Source organism: Tachysurus vachellii, chromosome 22 (genome assembly GCF_030014155.1).
Source record: "Tachysurus vachellii isolate PV-2020 chromosome 22, HZAU_Pvac_v1, whole genome shotgun sequence".
In the NCBI taxonomy this organism is placed as follows: Eukaryota; Metazoa; Chordata; class Actinopteri; order Siluriformes; family Bagridae; genus Tachysurus; species Tachysurus vachellii.
This window is the reverse complement of record NC_083481.1, coordinates 16,231,870-16,247,147: the sequence shown is the minus strand read 5'-3', so window position 1 is coordinate 16,247,147 and position 15,278 is coordinate 16,231,870. Positions and strand designations below refer to the sequence as shown.

General features: G+C 42.8%; 1 protein-coding gene across 6 annotated transcripts in view; it reads left to right on the top strand.

The window, feature by feature from the left end:
• Positions 1-15,278, top strand: part of magi1b (membrane associated guanylate kinase, WW and PDZ domain containing 1b) — a 124,836-nt gene that overhangs the window by 73,379 nt on the left and 36,179 nt on the right. For 5 of the 6 annotated variants that reach the window (XM_060857599.1, XM_060857600.1, XM_060857603.1 and 2 more), the window contains exons 3-10: positions 948-1,067; positions 2,071-2,277; positions 3,148-3,352; positions 4,920-5,002; positions 9,196-9,231; positions 12,012-12,069; positions 13,293-13,378; positions 14,515-14,622. In XM_060857599.1, coding sequence (XP_060713582.1) covers positions 948-1,067; positions 2,071-2,277; positions 3,148-3,352; positions 4,920-5,002; positions 9,196-9,231; positions 12,012-12,069; positions 13,293-13,378; positions 14,515-14,622 — 903 coding nt within the window. The remainder of the gene's footprint in view (positions 1-947; positions 1,068-2,070; positions 2,278-3,147; positions 3,353-4,919; positions 5,003-9,195; positions 9,232-12,011; positions 12,070-13,292; positions 13,379-14,514; positions 14,623-15,278) is intronic. The other variant, XM_060857602.1, reaches the window with a different exon arrangement.

Below are 15,278 nucleotides of genomic sequence, written 5' to 3'. Positions count from 1 at the left end.
TATTATTATTATTATTATTTATTTTTACTAATTATTATTATTATTATTATTATTATTATTGTTATTGTTTATTTTTACTAATTATTATTATTATTATTATTGTTATTATTATTATTATTATTATTATTATTATTAAAGTAGTCTGCATTTTTGGCAAATACCTTTCCGTTTTTCCTCATTCTTCCTAAATTACAATGTTAAATCTTTTTAAATAAAAGCACTAAAATGATGAATCTGTTTAATTATTCTGTAATAGGAATAAATATCAGGAGTCTGAAGCAGTTTGTATTTTGTAGCCTTTTTTTTTTTATTTAAAAATAATAATAATAATAAAAAAGTAATTATGCCGGGCGGCACGGTGGCTTAGTGGTTAGCACGTTCGCCTCACACCTCCAGGGTTGGGGGTTCGATTCCCGCCTCCACCTTGTGTGTGTGGAGTTTGCATGTTCTCCCCGTGCCTCGGGGGTTTCCTCCGGGTACTCCGGTTTCCTCCCCCTGTCCAAAGACATGCATGGAAGGTTGATTGGCATCTCTGGAAAATTGTCTGTAGTGTGTGATTGTGTGAGTGAATGAGAGTGTGTGTGCCCTGTGATGGGTTGGCACTCCTTCCAGGGTGTATCCTGCCTTGATGCCCGATGAGGCCTGAGATAGGCACAGGCTCCCCGTGACCTGAGGTAGTTCGCATAAGCGGTAGTGAATGAATGAATGATGAATGAATTAATTATGCCGTTGTATTTAAATGAACAATGACATTTCATTAGTGAATCTTTGTGTGGATCAGTGAAAGGATCCCGATGCCGAGAGCCTTGCACGATCTCCGCCTCTTCACCTCCACCTCCTCTGTGATTGTTCAGGGAGATTCTTTTTTCCTACCACCGGGAGCTTAATGTTCTTTACCGTTACTAGGAATCTAATGACTAACCTGTGCGTGTTTCTGCCGGACACAGGTACGACCCGTCCTCCTCGTGACGGAGAGGTTTCTGGGGTGGATTATAACTTCCTGTCGGTGGAGGAGTTCCTGAAGCTGGAGCAGAGCGGGACTCTTCTGGAGATCGGCTCTTACGAAGGTAAACTGCTCTGTCGTTCATTTCCTTTCCTTTGTGCTGCTTCATGACACCGTAACACCAGAACACTGTCAGGTAGCCAGGCCTCGGGAACTGGTTTATTTAAACCGCTGCTCTTTCTCTGAAGGTGTCGTGTGTAAATGTGATGAGGAAAGAGTCCTAAATCAGCTGCTTATGTGATGAGAGATTAATCTGAAGGAACAAAGTGGCCAGAACACACAAGCTGGGTTTACTGGACAAACCCTGGACATTTCACACTGTTTCATCACTATCTCTCTCTGTCTCTCTCTCTCTCTGTCTCTCTCACTCTGTCTCTCTCTCTTTCTGTCTCTCTCTCTCTCTCTCTCTCTCTCTCTCTCTCTCTCTCTCTTTTTGTCTCTCTCTTTTTTGTCTCTCTCTCTCTCTGTCTCTCTCTCTCTCTTTTTTTGTCTCTCTCTCTCTCTCTCTCTCTTTTTGTCTCTCTCTCTCTCTTTTTTGTCTCTCTCTCTCTCTCTGTCTCTCTCTTTTTTTGTCTCTCTCTCTGTCTCTCTCTCTCTTTTTGTCTATCTCTCTTTTTTGTCTCTCTCTCTCTCTCTCTTTTTTGTCTCTCTCTCTCTGTCTCTCTGTCTCTCTCTCTTTTTGTCTCTCTCTCTCTGTCTCTCTCTCTCTCTCTCTCTTTCTGTCTCACTCTCTCTCTCTGTCTCACTCTCACTTTGTCTCACTCTCTCTCTTTCTGTCTCTCTCTCTCCTCGCACTCTCTTTCTCACACACACACAGACGCACACGCCCACACACACACTCAACCTGAGTGTATGATGAGTTAAAGGACAAAGTCAAGTGAAGTAAAATATCCAGAATCTTATTTTAATATACATTAAAAATCTTCTGCTTCCTCTTTCTCTTCTTCTTCCTGAAGATATCATGACGTCTTTCCTCGATTTCACTCACCTCCTCTGTCCAGACACACACACACACACACACTCCTCTCTCCTCTTGGAATCACTCCTGATATGCCCTTGTTGCCTAGGTAACTACTATGGAACACCCAAACCGTCGAGCAAGCCCCCTGCTGCTAAAGTGATTGGCGGAGAGGTGTCGCCAAACGACAAGCCCCTCCCCCAGGAGACCACACCCCGCCGCTCAAAGTCTTACAATGAGATGCAGAATGCTGGAATAGCCCCGACTGACACAGAGGATGAGGACGAGCTTCCTGAAATGAACAGCAGCTTCACAGGTGAGGTGTAGGGGAGAAGGGGTGTGTGTGTGTGTGTGTGTGTGTGTGTGTGTGTGTGTGTGTGTGTGTGTGTGTGTGTGTGTGTGAGTATGAGTATGAGTGTGTGTGTGAGAGTGCGAGTGTGTGAGTGTGTGTTGGCAGGCAGACAGACTCATTGCAAAACAGCGCCATCTGGCTGACGTGGCCGGAATAATTCTACAGTCTGAATATTATGGGAAATGAGAGGCAGGCTTCATTAAAACGTCTTTATATGTCACGCTTAATATTCAGCCACTTGACTGATATTTATCTGTTTATCGTGCCTCGATCAGCCAGAACATTAAACCAGCTGTCTAACAGTGTAGATCCTTCTTGTGCTGGGAACCAGCTCTGACCTCCATAACACCTCTGAAGGCACTGGGACATTTTCTTTTGCTGTGCTGTAGAAGAAAAGCGACGGGGAAAAACAGTTAGAGTTCAGGTTTGGAGAACGCTTGACCATGTTGAAGTTAGGAAGCAACCTGAAGATGTGATTAACAAACAAAGTAGCATGCAAATCTGAACTCGGTGTGTGTGTGTGTGTGTGTGTGTGTGTGTTTGACAGTTACACACAGACATGTAGGTGTTAGATAAGTGTAAACGGCTTTGAATCACCCCAGATGGGTCAGGAAGTGATGGGGCGGGGCTGTTAAGTGAGCCCCACCCCCAAGGCCTGATAGAAGTGAATTGAGAAGACACTTGTCTGTAATCAAGGAAGTCTGTGTGTGTGTGTGTGTGTGTGTGTGTGTGTGTGTGTGTGTGTGTGTGTGTGAGAGAGTGTGTGTGTGTGAGAGCTATACTTGAAATGGATTTGGTCTGATCTTGGACCCATGCGTGTGTGTACATGTGCAGGAGACTCAAGTGAACCGGACGAGCAGCCGTCTGTCCACCCCTTCGCCCCGTCTCATCGGTACAACAGCGTCCCCACGGCAACCACGGAGAGCACGCAGAACACACACACACACCCCAGTCACCCTGCGGACGAGGACCCGCTGGGCCCTTTACCCGAAAACTGGGAGATGGCTTACACCGAGAACGGAGAGGTCTACTTCATAGAGTAAGGAATGTTTTACTGGTGTCAAGACTTCATCCTCTTGCTCTCACTTGTAATTTTAACTGCTTTAAATGCTAAATATGAACCTCATTACGCTGAAGGAAACGTTTCTCAGTGAGGAATAAATGCAGCGTCACAACCGCGTTCAACTGCGCGAAGGAGATTTCACGTCACAACCGAAGAAACGAAAAGAATCGTTCAAATATGATGAATAGGGTGGTGGAAATTCTGCAGTAATGAAAGTCGCTAATGTGTTTTTAATCCAGCGCATCGCGTTCGGTCCATATCATGCAACCCTGAGAGATAATTAAACTGTTTAACGAGGATGATCGATCGATGACGCAGAGAATTAAACTGGAGCGTAAGGCTGACGAGCAACACGGATGTTTCCTAAAACAGAAAGAAAAGTGTGTTTAATTCAGACTAAAGCTAAAGCTTCGGTTATTAAAACAACAAACCGGTTCGGAAACAAACGCTCAGTTTCCATATCAGTGCATTTATGTACCTTCTTCTTACTCTAAATTCTTATTAAAATACACAGATTAGCACATTAGTAAATATATATTTAAGCAAAAATGACAGGATTTAATTATTTTAAATATCTGTTAATTTATTTATTAATAATTGATTTATTAATTTACAATTTATTTTATAGATTAATTATACAATTTATTAATGGGGGCACGGTGGCTTAGTGATTAGCACGTTCGCCTCACACCTCCAGGGTTGGGGGTTCGATTCCCGCCTCCACCTTGTGTGTGTGGAGTTTGCATGTTCTCCCCGTGCCTCGGGGGTTTCCTCCGGGTACTCCGGTTTCCTCCCCCGGTCCAAAGACATGCATGGTAGGTTGATTGGCATCTCTGGGAAAATTGTCCCTAGTGTGTGAATGAGTGAGTGAATATGAGTGTGTGTGTGTGTGTGCCCTGCGATGGGTTGGCACTCCGTCCAGGGTGTATCCTGCCTTGATGCCCGATGACGCCTGAGATAGGCACAGGCTCCCCGTGACCTGAGGTAGAATTTATTAATAATAAATAAATAAATTATTTATTTATTTATTTATCCATCCAGTTAAGCTCGTCAGTTTAAACTTTTTAAAAAATTATTTCATGGAAATATGGAGGAAAAAAAGTGTGATTTTTATGAATTAAACATCTGTTTTGTTTGTTTTTTCACACTCGTGATTTTTTAGAACAAATAAATTCATTCCTGCTTTTAGGGAAAAAAATGGATTTCTTCCCGTAATATCATTCGAAAGAACAGAATCTCAGGGGAAGATCCGATTTCTGACGTATTGCATCATCCCAAGAAATGTCTGGACTACAAAAGCTTTTATTTATTTGTCTGTCTGAGATTTTTAGAGCCAGTTGTTTGAGTTCTTTAAAAATCCAAACAGATGTGTATTAGATGTGTTAAGTGTTAAAGTCTCTGGTGTGAAGCTGTGTGTTTAGTCATTTAGGCTCGATGATAGAGAGTGAGGATGTTGTAGTGTGTGGTGTTGTGTGAAGTCTGTGTGTGGTGTTGTGTGAAGTCTCCAAAACCGTTGTGTTTTCTTGTACGTTTTGCCTTTCAGCCACAACACAAAGACCACGTCGTGGATCGACCCCCGGTGCCTGGACAAGCCCCAGAAACCCCTGGAGGAGTGTGACGATGACGGTACAGAGCCCTTTTATTCTCTGAATCGTGTGTGTGTGAGTGTTTGCATCCATGTCTCACACATACATAGAGACTACAGACAGATGTCTTTTGTGTGAGACACTTTGGTCTTGTAAATTTTCAGGGGTTTTAAAAATAACCTACTGATACTGGAAGTAATATAAACTAAAAATAAAGCAATGTGAGTATCAAGTGCACTGAATTAGATTATATTTCCTCTGTGGAATCAAATTCTGGTGTGTGTGTGTGTGTGTGTATGTGTGTGTGTGAGAGAGAGAGAGAGAGAGAGAGAGAGAGAGAGAGAGAGAGAGAGAGAAAACATACGCCCATAGCAGCTGTAGGTGGCACTATTGCACTACAGTAATTATTATTATTTTTTATTTTTTTTTAACAGCACTGTAATCCTCTTACACACACACACACACACACACACACACACACACACACACACACACACACACACACACACTTAAAATCCTTCAGAACAGACAGGATCAGTCATATTACCAAACACAAAACAGAAATTCACTTCATCTTCCCCTTCAGTTTGCCTGTCTTTCTCTCTCTCTCTCTCTCTCTCTCACACACACACACACACACACACACACACACACTTTCTCTCTCTTTCTCGCTTTCTCTCTCTTTCTCTCACACACACACTTTCTCTCTCTCTCTCACACTCTTTCTCTCTCTCACTTTCTCACTCTCTCTCTCTCTCTCTCTCTCACACACACACAGACACACTTTCTCTGTCTTTCTCTTTCTCTCTCACTCTTTCTCTCTCTCTCACGCTCTCTCTCTCTCTCTCTCTCTCTCTCTCTCTCTCTCACACACACACACTTTCTTTCTCTCTCTCTCTCTCTCTCTCTCTCTCTCTCTCTCTCTCTCTCTCTCTCTCTCTCTCTCTCTCTTTATCTCTCTCTCACACTCTCTCTGTCCCTCTCTCTCTCGCACACATATACACACACACACACCCTTTCTTGCATACTCACAGTGTGAAGACTATTTATTTTTCAGCACACATGGAATAAAATAATTCATAGAAGCCTCGTGAGTTGAGCACAATCTGCATTTCCTGGCTCAGGCAGCCGTTTTTCCTCGTTACGACATCGACAGGATCAGATTGAATATGCAAATGTAAAGAAGACAACAGCCAAAAGCAATACGAGGTTGACCTTGAATTAAATAAAGCTCACAAAATAAGTAACATTGATTAGCTGCTGATTCATCAAAGCTCCTAGTGGAGGAGCAGAGATGAGTGATTCAAGTCGAACGAATCCTTTAACTCATGAACTGACTCAAACGACTCACAACAAATCACTTCAACTTAAAATAGCTAATAAGCATTATTTTGTTATATGCTGATAGTAGAATTATCATTACATTTTTGTTCATTTTGTTCACGTGCGTCTCTGATATTGGTGATATCTAGTTTTTCTACATTTAAATTTTTTTTTTGGTTTCCAAAATAATTCGGATTCATTAACTCCTTATTCCAATTCCGTTCACATTCGGCGACTCGTTCAAAACGGCTCCAAAAGAATCACAGACTCCACACGAATCAAGTCGAACATTTTAATCCCTGGACATTTTATTTATTTTTTTTTTTAATGTCTTTCTGATACTCGTGCCTTACGATCACGTGTTTCACGTGTGTCAACGTTTCTAACAGTTTCTAATCACTCGTGTCTATATTCACATTGTGCCTTCTTACTTCCTCGTTTAATTCTTTAATAAAGTCATGCATGACTATAGTGGAATTACGTGTCGCTTAAATAGCAATAGATTTTCCTAACATGCAGTAGAGTGCAAATGTTTGCACACCCCGAGACACTAGTATTTAGGGCCGGGGCGATACGGCTGAAAACCGTATCACGATATCAGTGTTTCATATCGGTCGATATCGATAATTAATGATATTTTTTATGACCCATTTAAAATAAGGACCAGGAGAAAAATATCTCATTTAAACATTTTTATTTTAAACTTAACCTTCCTCTGATCGTAATCCCCTCAGTTATTAAGACAGAAATGTCAACAAGCAGGAAAACTCCTAAAATAATTATATTGTAAACATGAGTCTAACGTCACAATGAACACTTAACAATTATCTCTTAACATTTAAGGCGCAAAATGAAAGAAAATGTAAGAAATGCTTAATAAAGTGTAATAAACTAGTGCAAAGTGTTAAATATAAACATAGAGAAAGGGTGTGACTACGGCCAGACTTATAATATACAAAAAACTGCCATACTGGCGAGCTGATTTTTCCTCTTTTATTTACAATTTCCTCGTTCGCTACTGCGCTCATTTTCTGCTCATCTGTCACTGGTGTCAACTGCCACTGTCGGTTACTGAAGAGGAATCCATCAGACCAGCACGAGACAACGATATGGTGCAACCAAACTTAATACTGTTGCATAATTGGCTGTTAGCGTGTCACTCCCTACTGTACGTTGCTAGGTTACCAGAGAGTGAGTACCTTTGTTAATGCAACCAAACTTGCTTCGCCAACCTGTTTCCTTCCGACGAAGAACATTTTATCGAACACATTTTTTATTGATATCGATCACGTGTCTATCGCGATACATATCGTTATCGTTTTATCGCCCAGCCCTACTAGAATTAGTACCTAATATCTGTCTCCAGTCTCTGAGCAACTTTTGCAGCTTTTAAATATATTCGTCGCTACTATTGACTCGCTTGTCTTCTTTACCATTCCTGGTAATTTATTGTCGTTCATTTAACCGTATTTCAAGCCATCCACCCATCCATCCACCCACGCACACGTGCGACGTACGGATCACATGACCAGACATTTAAACCACTTCACTGACAGAGACAATATGGCTTTTTATTCCTAAATGCCTTTAATATTTCACCCTAACTCTGATGCTTTGGCAGAGTTTTATCTTGTGGCTCTTTCTGTGCTTCTTCTTCTTCACTAGATTCTGACTTTGCTCTGACTTTGAAGACGCCAATCTGTCGTATCTATTTACCTACACACTCACCTAGAGGTCCCGAGTGGAGCGAAAGTTTTAACCAAAATAATCGTTTATCGATATATTTGCACGTTGATTTGTTGGACGCGTTGCACTAACGTCTCATTATTACTATCAGGATAGTTTATAATGTGTAATAGAGATGAGTTTTTATGTTTATTAAATGTTATTTATGTTATGAAGTGAGACGTCCCATCAAATGGTGTTCAATATGTGTAAAAGGAACGGACATTTATTTATTTATATGTATCTGCTCTCCATATTCCTCTGAAACCTAGAGTTAATGGCGTCCGCGTACAGACGTTCCTCTTAGAGATTTAACGATTTCCTGAAATATTAACAGCTTCCCGGAATTCTGTCAGTTAATGAGGTCGTGTTTATCGACCGTCTTCTTAAAAACAACCATTTGTCCACGTGCCAAGTCATTTTCTCCTCGTGCTTTTTTAAGACGCATCCGCTTAATTTCCTCCAGACTCCGACTCGCTTTCTGTCTTCCATTAACATCCTTTCGTCTGGACTTTAAACGAACAAATGATAAATTGTCAAAACATTTTTTTTTTTTAAAGTAAATCCTTTACCCAAAGGTGTTATGAGAAACTGTTTGGACTTAAACACGTTTCACATAAAGCAGTTTGAATGATTTATGCCTTATGCAAATGAGAGCGTATTAATATTCCATTTGCTCATTTGCATACCGGAACAAATTCTTTTTTTTTTTTTTTTTTTTCAACAAAAAGACTTCATTGTAAGAACTTATATTTTCAACAGGCCTTAAAAAGAAATATCTTTATAAGTTATAAAAATATTGTATGAAACATTTACATGTCTTTTGGCTTTATTGCGTGTTATTTCTTTCCTTCGCCGGTTAAAAATAAGCAGATGACGACATCACGCTGATGCAGAGTTTATAACCAGGTATAAATCACAGCACCTGCTCCAGGGCAAAAACGTTTTATAGTCTGGTATTTTTTTTTTATGTTATTAGACAAAAAAGGCCTCTTGCAGCACCTGCAGCAGTTTATGTTACATGAAGAAGACAACTTTTCTTCTGTTGTTTATGCTAATGAACAGATCCACAGTTGGGCGTCTTTAACCTCAAACTGCGCTGACTTATGATTGACACATTCTCACTGTGGCTTCTCTCTTTCCCTCTTTCCCTCTTTTTTTTTCCTCTCTGCCTTGCTCGAGAAGAAGGAGTTCATACTGAGGAACTGGACAATGATCTAGGTAGGCCATGGGTCTTTGGGGAAACTTTTTTTTTTTTTTTTTGGGCTTTTGTGTCCCCATTAGAAAATGAGGCACGGAGCTGATGTCAGATCAGCAGCATAGCACAGGTTTTACCTGTAAACGTACCGTGAGCACGACGCAACTCTTCATTTTAACGTCTTTTCTACTTCTCCATAGTCCCGAGTTCTGGTTCTTTTCACGTTCCGATTAAAAACGCGGTATTATTCAGAAGCAGGAATGTCCACACGACAAAACAACATGCATTATTCATCGGCGTTCTCGCAACCGGAGCGTAATTCATAGCCGAGATCATCAGCAGCCTGTCGGAGTCGGAACGTTTCAGTCAGAGCAATCGCCGGCGTACGATTCGTGCTCTCCAAAACGACGCGGTCGTTCATGTCGAGACGTGTTTCTCATATCACGAAGTCTAACACCAGGTTCTGGCGTCTGTCTGAAGCTCAGAACCCTGCAGCACACAAGTGTAACATCTCAACAGTCCCGGAAATGGATTTGATATAGTTAGCGCCAGCCCTGGTGCCTCGGATGCTCGGGCGCACTGGAAGGCTGAGGTCAATAGATATTGATCTGCGAAATTGGAAACATTAGCCAGACGGCGTCAGGACAAGATGTGACAGGCCTTTAGAGGCACAGACTGGATCAGAGAGGAACGTGAACGGTTTAACAAACGCACATCGCCAGAATCTCTGTGGGACACAAAAACTGAAGCCTGCACAGCAGTTAAAGTGCTACTTTGTTCCCGACTAGGACGAGACGCTACAGTTTTATCCGAACACTAGTCAGCGTGTAATTAGTCATTCATCCGATCCATGAATCGGTCTCTGAGATTTGAGCTGACAATCTTCTGGTTTAAGGGTCAGTTGTTTAATTATGGGCCTCTGAGTAACTACTACTTCTGCAGCTTATTCATGAAACGTAGGTTCGTGAGGATAAATTAAGCGAAAGATTCAAAGATGTGCGATTTCCTTTCTCCATTTCATTCGACTAGTATAAAGCAGAAGAGAGCCATGAAGACAGCGCAGTTAATACCTGTCTAAAAACTGTTACTGAGATGTTAAAAAATATATATATAGAAAAAAAATAAACCTACATTTTTAGTCAAATCAGAATAATTACAAAAATTCAAAGATCACTTGTCATGAAAACCCTCCAACGGTTACTGCATTACATCATAAACCAGATAGAAATAGTTCATCGGCTGATGACCGAGAATGAGGATTAGAAACTACATCAGATTTGATTGGTCAGAAATCCTAGAGGAATATTTTTCCCCCAGCAGCTGCGGCAGCGGTGCAGCTTTAATCACGGTGCATGTTAATGAGCTCGTTAACTCGTTTCGGTTGATGGTTTTTAGAAGGAGTCTCCAGTGTTAGTGTCAAATTTTGTCTATGAAGTGTGTGTCTGTGTGTATGTTTATATATGTACAGTACATATGTTTGTGCAAGTGCCATTAAGAGCTGTAGTGTTTACGATGGAGCAGGACGTAGTAACGCCGTGATGTCGCTCATGATTACATCCGCAACATCTCAGTGTTCCACTTCTCAACTTTCCAGTAAAGGAATAAATAGATAATCACAAAATACAAGCGCATAAACAGCGGAGCAGGCGAAGGTCAGGAAAAATGCAAGCGGACTCCCTCCAAGCAACTAAACCACCTGAGGTCTGTTAATTGTTTGCAATTAGCGTCGTCTGACATTTATGGATTCATTAGAACAGAGTGGCAGTCAGGCTAATTTGTCATCACGCTGCCAGCAAGAGATAACCACTTGGGTTTGGCCGCAAAAAGGAAAATTGATACGTCCACCGGCCAATTAAGAGGCGACAGAACTAAGACGCCGGTTCCCTGGAGCTGGACGGACGCCGTTCCTCAGGATCTGGACGTTATGCTAATTAAACGCCTCTGAATTCTGTCACAACGGCGAACGAGACGCTACACGCAGTGGCGTGCGAGCCTCATGTATAATTCAGTACAAATGTTTATAGTATTAATCACTCACAGGAGTGCGCGTTGTAGCCGTGAATATGAAAGCACAGTTCAGTTTGTGCTTTTAATCAGGTGCGCTATAGTGAGTCAGCGTTCCAGAGATTTACAGCAAGACGCACTGTGACAGGCAAGACTACCGAATAGGTCCTGCTGCGGCCGAAGAGCTAAAGCTCACTCTAAGAACATTTTATCATTTAAAAAAAGACTCTGACTTTCTCTGACGATTCGGAAACACATTATTTCGAAGGAAACCTCATTATTTCTATGTGAACAGTTTACACTCAGATGAGTGTGACAGATGCTCACGTGTAATTGTTGTTACGGCGATGTTTTCCTGACGTAAGGTGACATGAATATGATCATCGCAAGATTACAGATCTTCAGGGATATATTCATCACACCTGCGTGTTGTCGATTATTTTTCTATAGCAGCACGTCATCGTCCTCGTAATTCTCTCAACACACGGTTTAGGTCGCAAAGCTTCTTCAAGGGTCCTTCGGATAGTTAAAGAACTTTATCTGTTGGCTTCAGTCTTGTCTGAGAAGTTTACTCTTTAAATAAAATTGAGCTCAGGATCTTGACTCAAGGTTGTTGTGTACTTCTGTGATAACTTCTCTATTATCCTGCTATTAAAGATGTCATTTTTTTTTCTTCCTGTCTGTATGATCACACCATCACTAGTTTAGGATAGGAGGAATAATGTTCGTTAATTAGCGGCAGCGCTGGAGCTCATTCCCTCTTTTTTTTCCCTCCCTTTCTACTTCTTCTTCTCTCCAGAGTTGCCCGCCGGCTGGGAAAGAATCGACGATCCAGTGTACGGGGTTTATTACGTAGAGTAAGTAATGAAATAAGTCCACCCGCACTACACCTCACATTCCCTCAGGGTTTCTTCTTGTGCTTTAATTGTGGTATAAAACCTCACGCAGAAGCCCAGACCTGCACTCGAGCAGATCCAGACTTCAGCTGAAGTTTTAGATCATTTTAAAGCTTGGTCTCGGTGTCTCGTCCTTCCATCCAACCATGACGGAAGAGTATAGAGTCAGGAACGTCGCCTAGTGTGTGTTCTCACCCCGTGATGCCACTTTACTGTGATTATATGATGCTGTTTACTGTAATCCAAGGCCTGATTTACTCAATCATACACACATGCAGTGCTGTTTATGTCTCAGCAGGGCTCTGGGGTAGATCATGTCTTAAAATTGTTTGTGTGTCTCCTTACAAAAATTGTGCAAGGATATGCCTTTGCCTTAACTAACTCACACACACCTTCTTCAGCAAGCATATGCCTTTGTTAATGAGACTCTCACACACACACACACACACTCAGGCCACGCCTCCTTCACTGAGACTGGCCCACTCAGTGGCCAATCCTCCTTCGCCGAGACCGGCACACTCAGAGGCCACGCCTCCTTCACTGAGACCTGCACACTCAGAGGCCACGCCTCCTTCAATGTGACCGGCACACTCAGAGGCCACGCCTCCTTCACGGTGACCGGCACACTCAGAGGCCACGCCTCCTTCACTGAGACCGGCACACTCAGAAGCCACACCTCCTTCAATGAGACGGCACACTCAGAGGCCACACCTCCTTCAATGAGACGGCACACTCAGAGGCCACGCCTCCTTCACTGAGACCTGCACACTCAGAGGCCACGCCTCCTTCACTGAGACCTGCACACTCAGAGGCCACACCTCCTTCAATGAGATGGCACACTCAGAGGCCACACCTCCTTCAATGAGACGGCACACTCAGAGGCCACGCCTCCTTCACGGAGACTGGCTCACCCAGAGGCCACGCCTCCTTCAATGAGACGGCACACTCAGAGGCCACGCCTCCTTCAATGAGACGGCACACTCAGAGGCCACGCCTCCTTCACGGAGACTGGCCCACCCAGAGGCCACGCCTCACTCTCTGAGGCAAACACACAGGCCACGCCTTTTCTCTGAGTCTGACACACTGAGGCCACGCCTTCTTTACCAAGATGCATTAATTACCATCTTCTATTTAATGTTCTATTTACCAAAAATTTTCTCTCTCTCTCTCTCTCTCTCTCTCAGTCACATCAACAGAAAGACGCAGTATGAGAATCCCATACTGGAAGCTAAGAGGAAGAAGCAGTTGGAACAGTCGCAGCCTGCAGAGGGTGAGTATTGTGTCCAAGATTCCGTCCTTCTTTTCTGTTTTTTCTGGAATCATCCATGTCCATCACTCTGAATTGAAGGACGTCGTGCTGGTGTTTTTAAAATCCTGACCAGCTAAAGACGCCCATGAATAACGTTTGAGTGAAGCCACGCTAGAAAAAGAAAGATACACGTGAAAATACCTGGATTACAATTTAGCAAATATCTTAACTTGTTTCCTGACTTAAGATCTGTTTAGAAAAGTCAGTTGTTATGGCTGCAGATTTTGCTTCATGAAGTTTAGGCTCAGAATGGACTGAAAATCCCATCGCATGCCCACGTCACACACACTCCTTCACCTTCGTCCAACATCATATGGATGTTACATCCTTACGTTTGCCAGCCGTTTGCTTCTTCAGTCCATATTTTCTATCCCAGGTTTTTCTCCGTGTAAAGTCGATCGCTTGTGTTTAAAGCTGGTAGTCTAGACACGATAAAAAAAAAACCCTGAATGTGGTTTAAAATAGAAAATCTGGCAACCCTGATTGATCTGAAATCCGAATGGTGATGACAGGAAACGATTAAAGGTACTGCGTACCTGTGAACTATCCCTGAATATACTTGCTCGACGGAGTGAGATTCCTGTCCGCCGATGGTTGGGGAACTTGAGGACGACATGACCCGGTTGCCTACAGTCAGTAATTACGTGGCCTGCAATGTGACCTTTATGGTTCCATATGTTCCTTATCATTTAGGATGGATGTGAAGCGATGAAACCGGCCTGCCGTTTCTTAGCGAGCGTATCAGGCCACGTGTCCTTGCCCTATTTTGCATTTAACAAAGGCCCCGCTTTAAATGCAGGCTTGTCCTCGTGGGATTTGGCTCATGCCCCGTTTCCAGCCTTCTAAACAGCACCTTCATTATCACACCACCTTTCTCTCACCTCCGTCTCTCTCTGTCTCTCAGTCTTTGGCACACATTTTTGGACATTTCATTCTGCTATCGATTGCTCTAGTGCTGAGATCGCACCTGAAAATCAGCAGCGGTGTCGCATAGTCGCTGGCGGCCATCTTGGCTCTAACTCTAACAGCCGGTTGCGCTGATTAGCATAAGAAGGTGAGTGTGACTGTGGTAAGACAGACAGATCTTAATCTTTCAGAGTGGATAGAAGAGAACGCTTCGAGAGCACCGCTAGCCAGCTACGCCGCCCTTCACCAGGAGACGCACAGAAGCCCCGAGCCTCCTTTTCCCTCAGTGGAGGCCAAACGTATGTGATTTGTCTTCACCAATAAGGCTGCACTTTATCTCTCAATATCAGTCTTAGCTCACTTTTCCTCTTCTTTCCTTTCCCTACACTGTTATTTTTTTCTCTCTGGAAAAAAAAAAAAAGTGTTTCCAAATGAGAAAGTGTTGATCTCGAAGCCTGGTGCTTCAATACATCATGTACCGATCATTCTCTCTCTCTCTCTCTCTCTCTCTCTTGTTCTTGTTCTCCCTTGTGTGCTTTGAAAACCCTCCAATTTTTCCTCAATTATTAGGCTTTGTGAATGACACACACTTAACACATTCAGGCTAAAATAATAGGATAATAGCGCTCTCACACGCCACCCAGCATCACTTCTGATGAGGTCTTTCAGCTCTTTCACAGCATCTGATGGCTTTAGCTTAGGCATAAGGCGGTCATGACTGTCAGCCCCACGCACAGCCTGGATACGGCGCTAGCAGCCTTTTGCTTTTTTAAAGGTGACGCCCGGGTCTCTTTTACGTTTTTAGGGAAATGTTTAAACACGCATTATTTCGATCTTTCAAAGGAGGAATGGTTATTCGACGCATCGAATTCGCTATAGTAAAGAGGTGCGAGCTAATTTCTGCACCACCGTGCTAGCATGGCATGAGCCCTGGCTTCAAAAGAAAGCTGTTAGC